The sequence below is a fragment of the Pezoporus flaviventris genome, unplaced genomic scaffold (assembly GCF_033815535.1).
Source record: "Pezoporus flaviventris isolate CSIRO_AGI_PZ_B2104156 unplaced genomic scaffold, CSIRO_AGI_Pfla_v1 ptg000001l, whole genome shotgun sequence".
In the NCBI taxonomy this organism is placed as follows: Eukaryota; Metazoa; Chordata; class Aves; order Psittaciformes; family Psittacidae; genus Pezoporus; species Pezoporus flaviventris.
Window position 1 is genome coordinate 42,188,805 of NW_026892549.1, and position 21,823 is coordinate 42,210,627.

Consider the following 21,823-nt stretch of genomic DNA (forward strand, 5'->3'; position numbering starts at 1 on the left):
ACAAAGAAAGCTGCATTGGGTCTTGTTTCAAAATGTTATATTTGGTTTGAACATTTACCAAACTTCTCTACTGCTTAGTATGAATACCAGTATTTGCTTTAATTAAAGGAGAAACTTCACGGCATTAGGAAAGCTATTTATTCTGCTTCTTCTATTAAAACAAGAAAAGTAGCCATTAAGCTATATATCATTATCAAATACAGCATTTAGGAATTTTTTTTATCATGCTTCGGACAAAAATATGGTATTTACTTTTTGCTTTTGGGATGAAGCTATATATGCCTGAGTAAAGGATTTTTCTTATAATTTTATTTTTTAAAGGGTTAGGGAAGACATGTCATTACAGTATTACGCATGCTATTTCCAAAGATACGCCCAGAATTATAGCTAAAAAGATGGAAGTATTTTGAATGTTTCTGATCAGTCAATCAGCCCTGTGTGGACATGCCGCTTCCTGAAATTGGGACCCACCAAAAGGAATAATAAATGTCAGAGATAAAATTACTGCATTTAAAATTTTGTTGCAAACTGTAGTAGAAAGGACACAAAATACATTAATTATGTTGCTGAAAACCAATCCTTGATGTCAGACTTGTTCCCTAGTACACAGAAACAAAATATATGGCAGCCTATAAAAGGAACAAGAAATTTTGATTTTAAAAGAACAGAGACATAAAATAAAAGCAATTAATGGTCTGAGAATCTATTATTCTTAAGGCCAAAGTCCATAACCACAGAAGCCTAGGACTGGAGTTTTACAGGGCATGCACATTCGACACAATGATCCCCCGAGGCGTGCAGGGGAGTGTTCACGTCCTCTTGGCTTATGGTGATTAGGAAATAACCAGTGTGTCACATACTACAGGCTAGCAACTGTCGACTTTTTATGACCACTGGTACAGATGAGAAGCTCATACAAAAGGGTCTATTCAGTCTCTGTCCCAGAATTTTAAATAAACACAAGCAGCAAACCTAGGGCAAGCATTTCTCCGTGATACAAAAGTGTCAGGCATGCAGGCTGCCATTTCCCACAACAGCCTTACTTAGTTTTGGTAGGCAGAAAGTCAGATTTGTTGCTCCCATGAAGAGCAGAATGGGTAATGCAAACTGACCCCATCATACCTATAAATTTGGGAGGATGAGGGAAGAGGCGTACAAGGGAGCCTTTTCCTCAAGAAGACTGTCTGGGAAGGGGAGGGAAGACTAACTGCTTCCCTGAAGACTCAGAAGAGTAATAACCTGGTTAAGGGTGGAAGGCACAGAGTCAGAGTTCTCGCAGAGGATGTGAAGGCACAGGATAAAACTGGCTTTTTTGGTGGTAAACTGCCTAAGTTATGCCCAGTTTGACACATGGTGTGAAAGAGCATGAAAGAGAACAAAAAATGAAGGTGCTGCCAAGAACCTACAAAAAAAGTATAAAAGAACCAGTAAGCCCTCAAAGCCCCACCAGTGCCACAGTGGCACGTACAGTGCTATTACATCACTTTTTCCTATCCCAGTGTACGCCAGCAGCACTCACTGAACCCCAGCTCTGCAGGACCGTAGGGCATGTGCAGCCACACAGTGCACCGTGGCGGTGCTGCAGGAGTGCATAGACAGCAATGGTGATCCTGCTGGCCACCGAAACTTTCTTTCTGAGCACCTGCAACAAATCAGGCTGGCAGTACAGTGGTGAAAGTTATGCAAATATATGAGTGGGCTACTGCTCCACTGGGGGGAAAGTCCTATTTCAGATCTGTGAGAGTGACAGCTATAGCGCAGCACTGTCAGAGAGACAATATATAATATTAAAACCACCTTCAAACTTACAACATACATTTACAGATAAACTAGAGAACATTGCAGTGATTAGCCTTAAAACATGTTTTATCTTTGTCTTCTTTATTTTCATTAAGTTCTGATTGCAGGTTTAAAATAAATCCACTTTTCCTATTCTGAATTCATAAATCGCTCCCTAGGAGCAATCAGACTGCCCAAAAGTGCATTCTCCAAAAAAACAGAGCTTCATCTTGCTGCAATTTAAGAAGCCAAAAGGGTTATCCTGTGCAAGGCAGAGCAGACTGTGAACACACAGCCCAACACTTCTCCCCACTGCAGAATGTACACCCTCAACAGCACCTTTCATCCCCCTGAGCACCCAACCCACACAGCTGCACAACTCACAGCCTAATCACTTGTATTTTCTGACAAAAGATAAAATTTACAGATCCCCCTCTCTCAACAAAAACAAATGATAGGCACTTAAATCTTCTATTTATTTAGCTCTTTACTTACTACCTACATCTTACTAGCGTTATAATTTTTCTTTAAAAAATAGGTGCTTTCGTTTATTGTTATTTTGAAGTGAAAGGCTGCAACACAGCCATAAATACTTTTCTTGTCATTCATAAGCTTCTTAATAGCTTATAATACACATTAACTGGTCTCTATGAAAATACTCTTATGATGTTTGACTTACAACTGTGCCTTCTCCTGGATACCTTGCATCTGCCAAATCAATGTTTTGAATAGAACATCTTATCTTATGCTTAGACAGTGATGCAGACGGGCTGCAGCATCAGCTGAGGAAGTATGAATCTCAGTGGTCTCTCTGGTAACTCCATTTTAGGGACACTGAGGATTGTCCATGCCTGGCACAAAGCTGTGGGGTGCACAAATACCTCAGTCACCACAAATACCTCAGTCTGTCAATGTGCAGACAAGTGAGAAATGAACCAAGCAAGGAGGTGGATATGGGACACTGTTGGGACTGCATTACTGTGCCACACAGCGCCTGACTCACCAGTGTCTTCCCTGGGTCGCTACCATGCGACCTTTCCTTGCCAACACCCACAGCAACAGGCCTCCTTCAGAGAAAGTGCTGCTAACACAAGAAGATACCTGGAGTCAGTTTAACAGTAGAGTTTAGGAAGGCCATAAATAGAAACATCTTTTTGTTGTTTTGGGGTGGGGGTCTTTTTGTGTGCGCCTATAGGCCTGTGGTATGCCTGGAACAAAAAACACACTGTTGCATGGCAGCACAGAAAGCAAGTTCAGTTGAGTTACATTTAAGCGCACCAAACAGGATGCTGCATGAGCAGTGGGATCACAAAGGTGCTGGGAAACACTGAGCTCTGATGTTCTCAGCTTTTCTGAGTGTTCAGAGCTGGGTGTAGCTTGTTGCAAAGCACAAGCACACTTCACAGAAACGAACTCATAAAATATTCAGTTTCCTGGTTTTGCCTGGACTACAGGCTGCACATTTTTTATATCGTTGCAGCAAGAAAGAGAATTGATAAAGCCATTTCTTATACTTTTGAAGTGTTTACACTTTAAATTTGGAAGACTGAAAACGCAGAACTGGAGAACTACTCACAGGATTTATCTGTTAGAAATTACATCTACTCTGCCTGGGATTTTGCCTAGACTAAGAGAGACTTTTGAGACTGAAACAATAGATGAATCCCTCCCCCGGTCAGACAACAAATCAGTGTAATAAATAACCTGTAGAACATTGTAATCACAAATAATTTTTTATATATGCTGGATACAGTTTTGGTTGGATGCCACAGCCCACAGACCCCATATGTGAACTGATCTAGAAAACAAGTGTGCATCCATGTAGCTATCCCATAGCCTAAGTTAATAATGCACAGGAACATGGTCTGTCACACACTCCTGTGTGGGAACAGGTCTCTCAGCACAGCCCCATTCTTACCAGCTGATGGAAGAATGCAAAAAAGCCCCAAAACTAATGAGATTTGAGACTGTGGATGTAACATGGCTGAACTCATGAAGATATTTCTCCCAAGGCTCTTGGGTGACTCACGCGAACAGGACACATGCCTGTACTGCTAACATATTCTACTACATGCACACACACAAACGTTACGATGGTGTGAAATTGCACTATTTCAGGATTTTACAGTTTAGCAGAAATGCTGCTAGGCAATCAGCCTTAAAGTGGAGCAAGGATGGCACCCAGTGGCCAAACGGATTCATCTCAGAAAAATATTTCTCATCTATTTCCCATTCTTTAATTTTGGGAGTTTTAATTCTAAAAAGGTTCTAACTCTAATATTAAACTCCTTGGCAATGTCAAAAGCTTTTAAAGGACACTGCCTTCTTCCTGTGGGGGACATTTATGGTTCCTTTTGTAAATTATTTTGTAAAAAACACCCCACAAACCCACCTATAGAAACCCTGCTATTAATAATTTTCAATCAATACCAGTAAACATTTATGACAACCGTTTACAGCCAGAACACTGTATAGAGGCAGAAATAACCAAAGTATTTTTTTTCTTTTGTAGGGTATAAGGTAGGAAAAATCATATTTTCTTTCCCTGGTTTAAAAAAAAATCACTACAAATAAGAAGGAACTTATTTAATTTTAAAATTAAAATTGATATTAATGCCAATTATAGATAATTCGATAGAAAAATTCTATCCAAATATTGTTTTTCTTTAAAAAAAAAAACAAAAAACCAAAACCTTGATATTTTTTAAGCAGAAAACTCCCAGTTACAGCTGTCAGCCTGTCAGCTACAAAAGGAATCCAAGCTCAGACAAAGAATAATATAAAAATGTGAAATAATATGCCATTCTTTTTTATTTATTTGAAGAATTCTTTCTTCCATGAGTTAAAACAAACAATACCGAGGTCTTACTGGGCCATGCAGGTCTCAGAAGAGTGAGCTGTCACATATAGGGCTAGTCCCAGGGAATTCCATCACCTGTATGGGGAATAATCTGCTCCTCACTAATGGCAAAAGAGCCATGATAAACCCACAGTGAAGAACTAGAGGACCATCATTCACTGAAGTAGCCCAATATTTTAAGTCATTCTGGTCAAATTTAAGCATACAAGTCTTTGCTAGATAGACTTTTCTTCCTCTTTGGAAACCTTTCCAAACATAAATTCCCATGTCTGTCACTGACTGAAACACACTACTTTATCATTTGACAAGTTTTGATTCTTTTTTTTATATCATTCATCAGATACTCCTCAGGCTTGCATGACATTTTAAATGTATTCTATGCCTTATCACTTTTTGCATGGTTATTGGCTAAATAGTGTATCAATGTTGAACTGTATTTACTCCTCAGTGCTTTCCAGCTGACAAGAGATTCTTGTGGAGTACAGTGACTGATCAGATTGAAGGACAGACAACAGGTCTGTTGGATAATAAATCATACCTTCACTTGTGAGCAGTACTCTGTCCCCAACAATTTCTATTTCCAATTTCTTTTTCTAAGCATTCTCCCAAACTAATTGTGGTTTTGGACATAAGAACAGATGGACAAAATAGAAGACTTCCCATGTAAATAACAAAATCCACTATTTGAGAGGAGCCAAGAAGCAGCACGCTTTCTTTAAGTATGGGTAAATTAATAACCATAATTTTGTTCTTAATCCTCTGCTGAAAATTTCTGTTGTTGAAGTACCACTGTATTAGTGTGCATAATTACTAAGAAACTGAAAAACAGCCACTATTAAAAGCAATAACTCAGTAACATTTTAAGCTACTTAGACTGTTGTTTTGGTACTGAAGAAAAAATTAGAATATTTGAAAAATTCTTAAAAATTAAATCTATTTCAGCTTTACAGAAGAAGGTTTTTTTAAAAAAGTAATACAAACACCAGTTTTGACCATGCATAGAATTTTAATTTTCTGTTATTTTCAGTGCTTGAAGTTTATTACTTGTTAAGGTATTTAACAAGGAGATTTAAGCTCTGGTCTAGCGATGAAGTAGCTGATCTTAGTAATTTATTATTTAACATTTCTAGTTACTGCGTGTCTTTACTCTGCAGTCAGAATATCAATGTTGATTTTTACTTTTTTTTAAATCCTAACCCCCTTAAACTCCCTTCTTTATAGCTTAGAGTGTGAATGTACTCAGAAATTCTTCTGTTATAGCATAAACAAAAAATATTTTGCTTTTCCATATAAAAAAAATCCACAGGAAATTAGTTATTGACATACACATTATGCTCTTGCTCTGACGTAACCCACAGACCAGAATCTATTCCTTGCTAAATGAAGACTACTCCTTTAAAACATTAATTTATTGACCTGTGCTAAATTCATGAGTAAACAGAAAAAAAATGTCTGGCCATAGATATATGGTTAAACTGTGGGCTTTATCCAGCTTCCAGGCCATACCTTTCTTTCTTTTGCCTTAACTCTCTCAAATCACATATAGATCCTCAAGAGAAAGACTTTTTTGAAAAAAAGATTTACTTATCTCCTACACTACAAAATAAACTAGTTTCATGCAGCCTTTGCATCATACAAATCTTTTGGAGTCGGAAAGCAGAAGTATTGGAAGCTTTCATAGAGATGTTTTGATGTTTCTATCCCCTCTTTGTAGATGGGAAACCAAATCACAAAGAAGTGCCCTGCCCAGATGATATAACAAGACAAGGGCAAGGAACTTGCCTAGGTAGACTACAGTGGGCACATGAGGTGGATGTACTCCTCATGATTGCTATAGCCTTCCTTTACCCCACTGTAGCCAACAAAGAGAGCTAGCCTCTTCAGAGAGCATTTCAGTGCCTGAGCCTCACCAGATTAAATTGCTCCTTGTAAACTCTCCTTCCACCACATCCTGGAAGATTCATATTTCATCTTCCTGGAGGGAAGGGAACATTTTACTCTCAGAGCTCCACATTTTCACCTGGAAATAATAAATGTGGTCATTTTAGAAATACAGAAGGAATTCTTTCAGCAGCCTTTTGCAGCAATTTAATGTCGTCTTGATCAACTATGAAGCCAGTAATTTCAAATGCTGAAATTTAAACAAAAATGAATGTTTAAATTTTTTGAAAGCAAATTCAGAATTCCCATTAGCTTTTTCTATTAAATATCCCAAGAGGGTAGACACTATAATATGACACTAATCTAGTATGACAGCTACAGAAGTAATTCATGAACAGGTGCTTCTCATGCCTCTGACACGCTGAAGTCATCCCACTTTATTTATGACAAAATGCCTCATGGAAGAAATTAAAGCAAAAAACCCTCACTTCTTCCATGAACTTTCATATTGCTCTTTTATATGCCTTATTCTCAATAAAACCTATCACACTGGAACAGGTTTCATGACAGTAATAATATCTCTATGAGGAGGGCTATTGTAGTAGAAGTGCACCTGAGAATCACATCACAGGTCCCAGCACTGAGACAAGGAGCTGAAAAATAGCATAGCAGGACAATACAGAAATGCTTCCAGGGGCAGCTGGTTGAGAAAGGAAAAGAAACAGCTCATAATAAAGCAAACAATTCAGCAAACTCAGGAGTTTTCTTCAAACCCTGCTATCTGCAATTTCTGAGATTTATGACAGCAATGATAAGTCACATTTTTCTTCATTTTAAACAGAAAAGGCATGGTTACTTTTCGGGATGATAAAAGCGATGTAAAGAATGTAGTTTCCTATTTTTTTTCCCAAGCAGTGCTGTTGGAAGGCACTAATTAATAAGGTAAGAATAGTTCTATTGTGCCAGACCAAAGGTCCTTCCAAGCCTTGTACCTTAGTTTTGAGAGCGACCAAGAGCAAGGAAGACTATTTGAATTGAGAAAACATACCTCCTTGGTGCACTCCTCTTTGGTACAGCAAGCTGCACTTCAGAGATTTCCTAAGGCAGAGATGACTGTCTTCATAGAACAGTCCTCATTTGCTTTTTCCTTGGTGTTAATTCACCATTTTAAACTCATTAAGATCTAAGATGGTAGGCCATATAGATTAACTACATGTTTACTGAAGATAAATTTTTAGTCAAATTTAAATATGTACTCTGCTAATTTCATTTGATGCCTCTAAACCTAAACACTGTATGAAAAAGACCATGAACAATCTTTCCCTACTCCTCTTCTTCATGCCGTTCCTTCTTCACTGAAATTAGAATAATATTTTAGTTTTATATATCTTTGAACTACAGAGCACTAGCCTGATGTCAACAGATGACAGCCTTGCACTTCAGAAACTAGCATAAACCCCACAGTATTTTATTTCTAATCATTATTTATTATTTTTAATAATTTCCAATGTGTATGCAGTGTGTTCCTGACTTCTTGTTTCCATGACAACTGAAGACATAGGCACATGTAAGTGTATGAAATAATGAAACACAATAAAGACCTCAGTTTCATGAATTATGAAACACCGCTTTAGGTCTTATGTGGACAGTGCACGTGGAAAAGCAGAGAAAATAAACTGTTTTGCATCTTGTGAACATGTGCATTCTCTAAAGGGAACACAGCTCAATATTAACACTTAAGCCCTGTTTACTCTCAAGGTTTCTCCTAATTTTCCCATTGTTGCTACTTTCAGTGGAACTTGAGCAGCTGGAATAGCACTGTGGAAAAGCTCAGTGCCAGCACAGACCCTCCTGTGACAGCCAAAGAGGTGTCCAGGAGTCTGTGACTCACCATGGAGGACAATCTGAAAAATCCTTAAGCACATGAATAACTTCATGCAGTTACATAGAACTGTAGATCTCTAAAGACCTGTACATGTTTCACCATATGCATGTCTGGGACCATGGCTTGTGATACTGACTGCAGTGTGATTAGGTGCCTTCCGTCCTTGGTAAACCCATGTTACCAAAGAGATCAAAACAGCAGTGTCATCAATGCATAAGAACGTCATCTTCTAGCTACATTTATTTAAATGGAAATATTCCATAAGTGGTCCAAATCAGCTTGCCTTTCTGAAATTTAATTACTGAGGAAGACTATAATGTAATTATTATAAACCACTACAAATTATTTGATTACCCGAATATAAAAGTAACAAAGATAGTTCTAAATTGAAAGAGGGCATCACAATTAAGGATGGCATAGCCTAGGAATGCTCTCCCATTCAATCCTTACAGAGACTGGAAATAAAATTAATATATAAAATGCAATTTTTCATTGTGTTGCCCACCCTTATGCATTTAAAAGAGGGTATAAAATTGCAACAGCAGAAACATGAATAACAAATTCATTTTATATCATACATGTAACTCACTCCAAGTATCAAATTCACTTAGATCCACCATCTTTCAAGGATTCAGCGGTTTACACTGCCATATACAGCAGCAGTCCTAAAAGTTGTTTCCTTTTTTTGATTCAACTCTTTCCATCATTATTTATTATAAAAGCCTGAGTTTTTAAGAGACACACAAAAGCCTCCCTATATCAGGGTAGCTCTTAACTAGCCATACCTCAGGCTATGGAATTGAGAAATAGAGGAATTGTTATTCACACTGTATTTTTAATCAAAGATTCTGTGAAGTAGGTGATACATTATTATCTGTTGTGCGGCTCTCTCATGTGCTGTTTGACCTAAAAAAGGGAATCTCTCACAGGGCTATAAATAATGCATCATAGTCATTAAATATTGATCTGGCTTATACCATTCACAGCTGCACAATTACGTTAGCTTTTTAAAATAGCTTCTTGTGTATTACCCATAATAGGACAGTGTTTACGTATTCTCATTGGAAATGATATTAGTTAAATTTAAAGGTGATTTGTTTGTGGGACAGCTTGCTAAGTCACAGGACTCGCTCATTACTGCCGCAAAAGTCTGTAACTCTCGCTATAAATATCCTGTCCTGGACACAATTCTGCATTCTTTACTCATGTATCTTGGCTTTCTATACTTGTCTAAAAGACGACTATTTTTAGGCTTGCAGAGCTTGCATTTCTATGAGAAGGAACACGGCACTACAGGACAATGTTATAGGATAGTATCAATTTTGGATTAATCAGTCTCGACTAGCTTTACATTTTTCTATTTCAGTAATCAAATGGTTATAGCTAAACACTTGTGCTAGTACACAATGGAGATAATGGAGTTGTCTTTTAAGTCTAAAATACAAGAGAGAACTGCATTGCCACAGTTTTTAAAATCATATTTATTTATAACTTAAAAAATCCTCCACAAGTGAATATTGATACATGTATGGTTCATTGTTGCATTAATTCAGCTTATCTTGCCAAAACTGAGTTTGAATTTAGTGTAGTTACATAGATGCAAGTGGGAAGGAAGCATTGTGATAAATCAGGCTTCAGGGAGACATTCTCAGGTAAGAAAGAAATATTTGCACTCAAGATGGAATTTTTTTTTTGTTTTACTTGCAAATGCACGTGGAAAGTAAAGTTTAATTTTTCTCTGTATATCTACAGCAACGGTATCAGAAATTCATCTATCACAGTAATGTAGCACATATCAGAAAACCTAAAAAATATAATGCAGCTTATATGAATTTAGCAGTATACCAGATATAAATTTTTCTAAGCCATCATAATCTAAATTTTAAAAAATAAAAGTTGAAAAATATTTAGCAGCAAATAAATGTAAAATCATCCAGCAACAGAGTCTAAGTGCAATATTTACTAGAGATCATATGGTTTTGTTTCAGTTGTTTTAATCCTATAAATCATCCACAAAACCCACATCTTTCCTAGAACCTGGAAGTACAGCTCATATCACAAATGCAGAAATAATGGTAGCCACCCCACAACTAATTCTGATTAATAATTAACTCCAATTCAATTGCCTGTTATTAAAACTCTACCAATTAAGCTTCTATGCTTTTCCACATTTTAAAACCTACCCATTTTCAGGAAAAAGGACTCATTTTACACTGTGTGAAAACTCAAGTTTTTATTTAACCTACATTTTTAAACTGGCATGAAGAGAGGACTGGATCTTAAATTTATACTTTTCTTTTCCAGAGATGTTGCTCTATCAAAAAATACAATACTAAAGACTGACTGCCATGACTAAATAGATGGAAGGTGGCAGAGGGATCATTACTATGCAATTTTACAAAATGCCAAAGCTAAAGAGAGCACCATCCTGATGAAATCAATGAAAAACTTCGTATTACCCTCCTGGGGCCAGATCATCAGCTACAGAGACAAAGTTCTGAATCCAGATCTCTGCAGATCCCCTTGTGTCTAACCCAAGGGCTAAGCCCCCTCTCTGACCGCTAAAACAAACTTACTGGGTTAAGGGCATGAATTTTCCATTCCCACTTCCCCTGAGCACAGGCAGTGAACCAAATGGGTGGCTCCAGCCAGATCAGCAGAGCAGCACCTGTGTCGGAGTCTCATGTTGTTTCCGCTGGCACCGGCTTCCTGATAAATGTGTGCCTGCTACCCTGTGTTAATGAATCCCAAAAGCTTTAATGCAAATAATGAAAAGGACTGGCGACATGAACTTTTACAGTAATTCACATAATTGGATTCTCTTCTGTGAAAAAAACTCCAATCATTCACTAATAGAGTAATTTCTAATCATACAAGTAGTTTTAAATTTGGCTTTCAGAGTTTTATTACTGGAAGCTATACCCTAGTACCACCAGAAGTGGGATCCCTTACAAAAATGTGCAAAACCACTGTTCAACTTGAATTTATGTTGCTGCTTTGGTTTTAGACAGTTGTAGAAATCAGAGAGGGAATAGGCCAATTGCATGACATGGTTCATTATCATACACACATGTTTCACTGCTCCATACTGTGAACTTCCCTTTTTTTGAGCTCCACAACCACTGGTGCTCTGCACTTTCTCCCGTCCCAGCATCTGGAGAAAGGTATTAATTTCTTAAGGGTTTCTTCTTAAGGTGAGGGTTTTTATTTCAGACATTCTTAAGCAGAATTAATAGGAACATAAATATTATTGATTATCAGAGCTTTCCTCACAGTGATTATGGTTAATTCTTAAAAAGATACCAGGTATATTTTTGAGTTTGTGTTTTTGTGAACTCACTCAATAACAGTAGGAAATTACTGAGAAAATTTCAAGTAAAAAAAATCAACTTTAAATAGTCATGCCATGCTTTCTGCAATGCAGTAAACCAATTTGCTGGTAAGAGCCAGAGGAAAAGTAAACTTCAAGTACACTTGCAATTTTTTACTTTGCATTAGGATACTCTTTATATCTTAGGAAAATAAAAAAGAATGGATAAGAAATATATTAATATTCTAAAGACATAATATGACAAAGAAGGAAATGACTTGGAAAAAAAAAAAAAAGGAAGAATATGTGATTATTCCCATGCTGCTGGGGTCCAGTAACGCTATGTTTGGGGTAGTATGTTGAAAAGTTATCAACTCAAATGTATTGTCACTCCAAAGTCATTAACTACCATTAGGTCCTGTGTCAGTCAAGAGACAGTAGTGAGCTACTGGCATTACTCTCATTTAGATGTCTCTGTCATGTGAGTCTGTTACTATTCTGACTGAATCAGAACAACAGGTAAATTGTAACAGACATTTCCTCTGACATCTGCCAATAAATTACCAAAAGGAGAGGGGACAGGTTTAGTCACAAACACCCCCAGAGGGAGGAATTGTTTATTAGCCAGTCAAGTCTAGAAGATGACACTAATATAACAAAGGGGTTATACGAATATATATACGAAATATAACAATATAACAAACAGAGAAAAGAGCCGTGATTTCAGGGTAGGATGCCCCAGGAGACCTCGGCAGGGAGACTGGCTGCCAGAGGGGTGAGACAGAAGCAATTTTATCACACAGATGGATGGCCCTCTCTGGGGATGAGCTCTCTGTCGAAGGCCCACAAGACACACTGGTCCTCCCTCTGGTTTTGTTGGGGTTTATTTTGTTTACAACCAGTTGTGCAAAGCACTAACACAGACTACCTGGCAGTCATTTTGTCAGGAACTGAAAGAGAGTCAACTGGATAATAAGGGGAAATTTTTCTTTAAAAAGTCTCTCAGCTTAGTTTAAGCACAGATTGGTTTTATTCCTCATTTTCTCATTTATCTTCTGTATAAAATTGTATCTATCAGGGATACTAATGAATAAACGCTTTTCATTTCCTTTTACCTTGTCATTAACCATTAAAGGGATAGTTACAAGCCTTCAGAATAACAAGAAGACATTCCCTACTTGGAGACCAACAAATCTATTAATGGAAACATCTGGGAAAACAAGTAGAATAGCTCCTCATCACACTAGTACCTAGGTCCAAAGAGTAACATAGCAGGCTCTTATTTCAACTCCACAGACCATGATGGAGAATTATCTTTCAATGATTGAAAGCAACCAAGAAGTATGGCCCTCTGGTATGTAGAAAAATATTGGTTGAATCCTGACAATCATAGAAGCTGTATTACAGGTGCTTATTCTAAGGTAAACTAAAAAAAACCCAAACAATCAAACCAGCAAACCAAACCAAGCAACAATAACACACCACCAAACCCACCCAGAAAATAGCAAACCCAACCCAAACCAAACCCCAACCTTAAAAAAAATTATATATGGCACTTTATCCTTTTCTTTCCCCCTTCTCTCACACAGTGTTCAGTGGTGTTTGCGCAACATAAAATATAACTTATTAAGCACACAGAAGTATTTTCTGCTGGCTACAGTGTTGGAATAATCTTCAAGGATGTATGATTGCAGCAGTAATTCAGGTACCTACTCTTCATCTTACAAAAGGGTGAGTAACTGCACCAACGACTACAATGGAGGGAGACAATATATTACACCCTTAGAACTCTGCATTGCTACCTGGTGATAGGCACAGCCAGTGTTTGGGCAATAACCTACCAACTAATAACTAACTAGTAACAGCTGCCCTTCCTTGGCTCACATAACTCAACAGTATCAGCTCTGCTAAGTCACCCAAGGCTTTCCCATTGGACCACAACCATCCGCATGGTGTGGAGATCAGGTTGCAGCTAGCCAGCCAAGTGTCAAAATAAACAAACAGCTATTTTTTAGCCGGATAGGTGACAAGGAGCCACAGCAGGGAATGCCAGCAGTGTGGGGTCACAACAGCCCTGATCTCCTTCCCAGTCTCTGAGGTACTTTGCATAAAAGAAACCAACCCTGATACCCACCACAAAAGCTTCTAAAACTGTTATGAGGAGCTCTCAACGCTTACTCCTCATAGCCAAGTAAAGCAACACCAAGTTTTCCTCAAGCAGAAAAGGACAAGCAAAGGCTGTGCTGGAATGCTGGCAGAGGTGAAAGGGCAAGGTCACTGCTCCTCCTACTCTCTGCCCCTTGGGAAGGCAGGATTCAGTGTGAACACATCATTATTGGTCCCCAGCAATGCTATATTATGCACACATCACTTTACAGTTCTGCCTGTGCTTACAGAAGTCAGAAGAGGATTTCTCACCATCACATTCAGCCTTCTAAGCCTATGCACAATCTTAATAGTGAATTCTCTGCTTTTTAAGTAAACACAGGACAGCTTCCACACTATAAGCATGTTCTTCTCATTTTCTCTAGTCTTTTCCTCACCGCCCACCATGACTTCCCTGTAGCAGGTCCTGCTGAGGAGGGCACCAAACCCACACTGATGTGCTGTTCCAGCAGCTGGTGCTGGAACAATGGTATTTTGCTGCTGTGCACCTATTACTGCAGCTCTTTATCATTTGAAAGACTTTTTCCACCTTCCCTGCCTAACAGCCTAATGTATAATACATCCTTTATAAATTAAAGTTAGTTATGATTCTCTGCTTTTGACAAAAACTTTTCTCTCAGATAATCTACATCCATTTTACTTTACCGTTTTATTTTCAGAAGTAACTAAAAACTTAAATCCTTACCTTAAATTTGTCAACTTCTGCCTTTGAACATGTTGCATGATAAGATAACACCTGCCCCAGAGCAAAAGATAAAAACAAATTTTTATAAGCTTGATAAGTAGAAATAATAGGGCTCCATACTGCAGTCTAATCAAGGATATTTAAAACAAATTTAATTAATATTTGGGCATGGTAATTCAGTTCTGAATGTCAGCATATAATAACTAATTGCAGATTATCAGGTATACATTTGGCATTTATGTTGCAGGGAATTTTATAGGGAATCATGGACAGTAAACAATTTAATATTATAAGCATTCCTACATTGTTCTCCTGTTCCACAATAAAAAGAATTTGATGTAAAAATAATAGTAGATTTACAGACTTTAAATAATGCCTTTTTCAATACTGTAAAGCCTTATGCCTTTGCTAGTGACGCATCACTGCATGTAAATTAGCACCTTTATGTTATGCCCGACATGCTTGTCAGTACCATTTTGGAGATGAAAGCATCAAATAAAATGCACAAAGTACTGTACACCTCCTCTGATTACCTGCATGTATGCATACATTTACATGGAATACATAATATCCCTATGTGGCAATAATAACATTGAACAACATCCCAAAAGGTGCAAGAGCCATCCTGTGAACTGGACCCACCAAGGTCTGACTGTGTGTGGGGGATGAGGCTCTTGTCCTTGAGGGAGCTCACAGAGCCAGAACACTCCTAGCAAGGACAGGTCCTCCTCACCGTACAAACATCCTATCTACTTAGTGCTAAAGCTTTGATATATATTTCTTATTTTGAAATTGTTTTCATCTGTGAATGTCTCTGTTACTCGTATAAATACCTAAGCCTATTTCAAATGCCCTTGGCTTTCCTTGTGGGAATAAGTCCCAAGATATATTTACTCATATCAATTTTAGAGGTGTCATCTTTTACAGTAACAGGAAATCATTCCTGCACTATGAAAGAATAAATAACAATAACAAACACCAATTCATGTTTTGTCCCTTGGTTTACTTTCTGTAACTCCACATCATGTCCTTCCTCTAACAGTATCTATTTTTCTGTCCAACCATATTGCAGCTTCTCTCAGAAATCTATAAGATTAGTTAAATTATGTTTTCTACTATGACAGATAACATTTTATACTAAAATTCTTGTGAAGATTCTCCTTTACCTGCATTCATTGTATCCCTCTAGATCTCTAGTCTTCCTTAATATTGACTATTGTAATCTTTTAAACATTCATTAATTTTGTCTCCTTAATATATAAAATACTATTCAGCCTAGCTTTGAGCCATCCTACTTCATGCCTACATGGCATCCTACTTTCAACCTTCCCTGATCATTTATTTCCATTTTGATCTTCTCTTTATTAGTCAACCTTCTGAGAATTCTCTGTGAAAAAGAGTACCTGTATATCTGGATAAGAATCTTATTACAGTATATATCAAGTTGATTTATTTTACATCCAATATGAATGTCATTTCAAATGCCACTCATTGCCATCCTACCTAAATACACAACTACTATTATTCTATTACTGAAAAATGGTTTTGCAGTACTTCAGCATACACCATTCTTTTGTTCAGTACTTTGCTCTGTCTTCAATCACTTTACACAAACATTATCACAAGTTGTTGCTCATTTATAGAAAGAATTACTCTTCACTGAAGCACAGTGACTATATCAAACCTGTAATCTACATTCAAGATATACGAGTCTTTTCTTGACCAAAGAAACAAGCTGTATTTTAAAACAAGAAAATCGTATTTCATTGATTTTAGTAGTAAATGACAAATTTCTGTGTTAACATTGATCACTATGTATCTGAGTGCGATATCTGGCATTGCCTGTTTTTTTGCCAGGAGGAATATTCATTCTAAGGTGTCATATTGCACAAATATCTGGTGCGTATGAGGGCTTCTAGTATTTCATTACTATGGTATGTAAAGAATAAGGAATCTTGCAGAAGTCCTAAAAAGGAAAGTTTTTAACATTTCTTCCTAAGTGAATACATATACATGGGTAATAAAAAAAAGTCAAGGATGTTTTCTAACACAAACAGTCCTATTGACTTCAAAAAGCCTTAACATGCCTATATGCTTTACAGAGTAGATCTCCAATACATAGATAAATATCTCCAACTCTAAAGCAAAATAAAACTATACAATTATAGCATCTTCACAGCAATCCAGTTTGGTTTGCTTTTTGTTTTAATAGCGAGAAATTCATATCTCAATCAGGCCAATGCTGGCTTTGCGATTTTCATTGTAATGGTGGGTGCTGTGTAAATTCAAAGGAGTTACAGTTAAAGGGTGCAGCTGGATCATTTTCTTCTCTTATCACATATAAAATATAAAACAATACTGAAATCTTAGCAACATTACCCATTCATCAGAGGAATCATAGAATCATAGAACAGTTAGGGTTGGAAAGGACCTCAAGATCATCATGTTCCAACCCCCCCTGCCATGGGCAGGGACACCTCACACTAAACCATATCACCCAAAGCCTCGTCCAACCTGGTCTTGAATCTTTTAAGATTAATCAGTTTTGCATAATGCTTTTCTAAAAGATCTTAAATTTCATTCAAACCATTCTTAATTACTGTTTAAGCAGGACTAACGTAGATTTGTAAAGCTATCCTCAAAACTCCATGCTTTGTTCTCACCAAGATTATTTTTAATATGATTATGCTTAAAGCCTACAGAATATAGTAGATAAGAATAGTGTTTTATTGTTGAATCAGCTTATAGAAGATCAAATAATATTTCTTAAAAAATGTTCTGTATTTTAGTTTGTTCTATAGGAGCTGGCAGATTTCCATTTTTCATGAATGGTAGCAGGTGGCATAAACAGGAAAAGAAATTCATACCAAAGGCAACAGGTAAAAAAAAAAAAAGAGAAAGCTTCTCATCCATTTAGCTATTCTAGAAGTATTTTCCGGAAAGACGTGATGTGTTGGAAAATGCCAGGACTTTGCATTATGTATTAGCCCTGGCCAACAGCAGAGCTCTTGCTTAGCTTCCAGCCATCCTGTTTGGACTTTATTCTGGTCAGACATATATCCATATAAGGATTCAGTAGATGTTGCTTTTGATACTAAGAAACCCTATGACAATAGTCACTATTTTCAAATTTGTCCTTTCACAGAGTGTTTTACTTATACTTTACAGCATTAGAAAAACAACACTAAGCTACCTAAAATATCAAATTCGAAGGAATTTTCAGATACAGATGGACAAAAAAATACATGTAATGCTTGGATTCATTCCCACACTTACTCCTATAAGAAACTAGCTTCTCTATCATCACTGTCCCACCCTTGTAATGTAAAAATCAAATGAAATAATCCATGTTCAAAATTACTCAAGCTGTGCATGAGTTCCACAGCTAAGCATACTCTGAGAACATTTCCCTTCAGCATTACCTTAATAACACTCAGATGCAGAGAGATATATATATAAAATGATGCTAACTACAATAAATTCAGAAGCAGTAGGTTCCTTTGCATGTGATGCTTATGAGCAAGAAAAGGTTTCAATAAGATGTGCACATACGTCAAGAGCCACAGACTGTTTTGCCCAGGATTTCTTCACTTGGTCATACATAATTGTGTTGTTGATGCCCAGGCCACAAAAAATAACAAAAGCCTAAAATTAGAAAGAGAAAAATAAAAGAAAGTCAATTATAACTCAATTATAATACAGACACAAAGATGAATGTTGGCTTAATAATGAAAAGGAATCATGTGGAAATACTAGGAATAATCATGGTTAGGTTATCTTGAAAATTCAGGTAAGTCACTGGCTTCAACAAGATGAGAAAGAACAGATGCAAGAAACTTGTTTTAATTAGGATGTAACCTTATTAAGTGAGGAGTTGTGAGAATTAATGTCAAACCACAAATGCAGACAACGTATTCTTTCCCCCCTCCCTAGAGTAGCCTGAAGTAGCATTACCTAGAAATACCAAATTCTGCTGAAAAGTAGTAGGTTATTGCAACAAAATTGAATGCCTCTTACTTCAAACAGTCGCTGGTCAGCATCGTCAAAGGGTTTCCCATCAAGCCTGTTCAACACTTGAGCTACCCCTTTAGAAAGAATGCATATGAATTATAATCTTCAATCATTAATTCACAATGCAGGATATTTTATTCATTGGTAACATTTAAAATGCATCTTTCAAACTGAAAAGCAACACTGCAAGTATTTATACTCAAAATCAATAAACAGACATAAACATGTCAAAGTCTGATTGTTTTGATACCAGGACTCAGTTTATTAAACTGATATTCTTTACTGTCCAAGTATAATATTTCAAATTCAGAAGTTACAACACTTTTCACAAAATGTTGATGATCTCTTCGGGAAAGAACCTGAGCATGTTGCTAACAGCAATTATGTAAGCTGTCCTAGCAATTTCGAGTTTCTAATATAATTTGCTGAATCAATACTTTCATTCCTAAAATCTTAGTTGGTTTAGCATCACCTGTGTATTGAAGTCCTTTTTTAACACATACCTGGTCCATTAATTTACTGAACCAAAGAAAAAGAAATCCTTAAAACTTAGCATCCAAAGCTCTTGTCTCTAGCTGAACTAAAATTAAATTCCACATTTCTATTTCATTTAGTTATACTATGCCCTTAGAAAAATACTGCAAGATCTATCAGCAGTTAAGGGATCAGGTTTTTTCTACTTTTTTAAGGTAATACTTCACAGCAAACAATGAGTCATATTCTCAAAAGAATCAATTCCTACATCATCTTTGCTGAATAAGCTCAAAGATCCCGATCCTGCATGGCACTGAGTGCCTTCAGCAATGCACTACTGATATCAGCTCTTGCTGACAGCCACAATACACAGGGGTGTAAGTCTTGCCCTGACGGTTTGAATTGCTATTGCTCTGACTTGAATTCTACTGTGGAAAGTTAACTGAAGAATGTGGCACTGTTGTTTACAAATGGCGAACCTTCTTGTGCCAAAAGCAGGTAATAATGCAGGGAAAACTTCAGGTGTATCACAGCTGGGAAGCATCATACCAATAAAACTCTGTCATGTCCTGATCCAGCGTACACCACTGCCACAGGCAGCTCTGAGCTGCCACACTCTCTGGTAGGACTTCCCTTGACTGCCATTTATTTTTAAAGAGGGCAATGTCCACTTTACCTGACTGTAGGAACAGTTGTCTGAGTTGAGTACAAAAAAACGGAGACCCCAGAGAAATACCAAAGCATATAAAAAAGTTTTTCACTAATATTACAATTTCTGGTTTCATCTTATTAGTCTTCAAGTTTCAATACAATATATAACTGAGCAATGACACAGGGAGAAAGCTTAATAAGTCCATAGGGCATCCTAATCAAAACATCGCTTCCTGGATACTTAGCATGCATCCTAGGTACTGTAACTTCTTAACAATATTTGGGGGGGGGGGGGGTTGGAAAGAAGAAGAAGAAAAAGGAACATAAAAGTAAAGGACAGAATTAAATGTACATCTGCACAAAAAACGATGTGCCGTGAGGAATGTCTTACCAATTATTTGGTGGCTGCTGTTCCATATAGGAACACACAGAACAGACCGTATATGAAACCCAGAAATCTGGTCAGCCTGAAACACAGAAACAAGAGCTCCCATTAGGGAAGGTATCATCTGCAGCCTTTTACATTCTAGTAGTAGAAAAGTCAAGGAGTAAGCTTACACTTACAAATATCCTTCCAATATGGATCAGCCTTCACCCAGAAAAAAATTCTGCTGAAACCTCATTCACATTTAGGTTAACCAAGACACATAAGGATTATTCTAAAAGTTGCCAAAGAAAATACAAACATTGCCATCTTTGCCACAGAAATCTTACACTATTTGAATCTGATTTGGAATTAAAGACAAACTACAGTTGAGGCAATGTCCAGTCAATTTCTGGATTACTCACAGTGGTGAGTTGTGACAATCTCCATGGAATAACTGAGCTTTAGAAATACTCTTTCCAATCATCAAAATGAAATTGGATTTAGCTATAAGAAGCAGTTTACAAGAAATGCATTTTCAGAAGAAAAGCAAGAGTAAGTAGTGAATTGTGCAGTAGTGCAAGCTATGCAAGGATGGGGTCAAACCAAAGATTTGATATTTTCTATGTAAGTTTAATTGATCCTGTAGTTCTGAAAAGTATTTTCTGCCTCATTTGTTGTTTTCTACCTAATATAGTATAAAACTTAGAAATTTATTCCACGTGCCACAGATTTTTTTTCTACAGCTTTATTCTTTATAGTCATTGCTGCAAAATTTGAAGAATATAATGCATCTTTTTCAGAAGAGCTTAGAGAGTGGTAGGAGCCCATTCATAGGAAACCAGGATATGTTCTCATACTAAAACTGTCAGTGCTACAGGCAATCTATAATGGAAGAAAAGTACTAGACCAGCAATAATTCATATACTGGAGGCAGGATAGGATCACTGTGATCTCCCAGCTAGCAAAAAGATGTAACTCGGGTTTTAACTAGAGTGCTGCTTATTTGTACATACTCAGAACTCATTACTAAAATCAGCACAGAGTGCCGCCTAAAATCCATGGGTATGAGAGAAAAATTGCCTCAAATTTATATCTTCAGATATGAACTCAATGAAAATACTTCAGCATTGACTTATTGATGAATGAGTTGAAAACTGAGCATCAACATTTGAAAATGACAATTAGTGTTCTGGGGAAAAAAAGAGACTTTTTTATAGAAGCAGAGAACAGAATAAGAAAACAGTATGTTAGTAACTACAGATATGATCCTATTTAAGTCACAGGGGTTAATACGTTTCTCTTACTACACTTGGCTGTAGAAATAATTGCCACAACTGACTCTGAGAATTAAATTTTCATAGGAACCCACCAATAGAAAAGAATTACTGCCCTTTGTATTGTTTTCCTTTTTCTCTTTATAAATTGGGCAGTGCCTCTAACTCAGAAAGGACTGTGAAGCAAATAAGAGATGGCTGAATTAATTAGGATATGATATATTACAAATACAACCGCACATGTATCAGGAACAGATGTGTTTTACTTTAGCATATCTCTTTGGCAAGAAATAGACCCCAGGCATTAATTGTATTTTTTGAAATTCTAAGCAAATTAGTAGCAACACAGTTTTCTTGTACACTTTTACAGCAGGCCTCTGTTTTTCTTCTTTTGACAAATTCTGCTGGTTTGAGTGATAAACCCTTTAATGACACATGGAATGAAAGCGGACCCAAGCAAACTCTCAATATGAAACACAT

At 36.9% G+C, this 21,823-nt stretch overlaps 1 protein-coding gene across 4 annotated transcripts in view; it reads right to left on the reverse strand.

The window, feature by feature from the left end:
• The window catches only part of PDE11A (phosphodiesterase 11A), a 142,020-nt gene that overhangs the window by 46,451 nt on the left and 73,746 nt on the right, over positions 1-21,823 (reverse strand). For all 4 annotated transcript variants that reach the window (XM_061454250.1, XM_061454276.1, XM_061454260.1 and 1 more), the window contains exons 7-10: positions 20,094-20,169; positions 18,584-18,651; positions 18,119-18,211; positions 14,567-14,617 (exon numbers count right to left, since the gene is read on the reverse strand). In XM_061454250.1, coding sequence (XP_061310234.1) covers positions 14,567-14,617; positions 18,119-18,211; positions 18,584-18,651; positions 20,094-20,169 — 288 coding nt within the window. The remainder of the gene's footprint in view (positions 1-14,566; positions 14,618-18,118; positions 18,212-18,583; positions 18,652-20,093; positions 20,170-21,823) is intronic.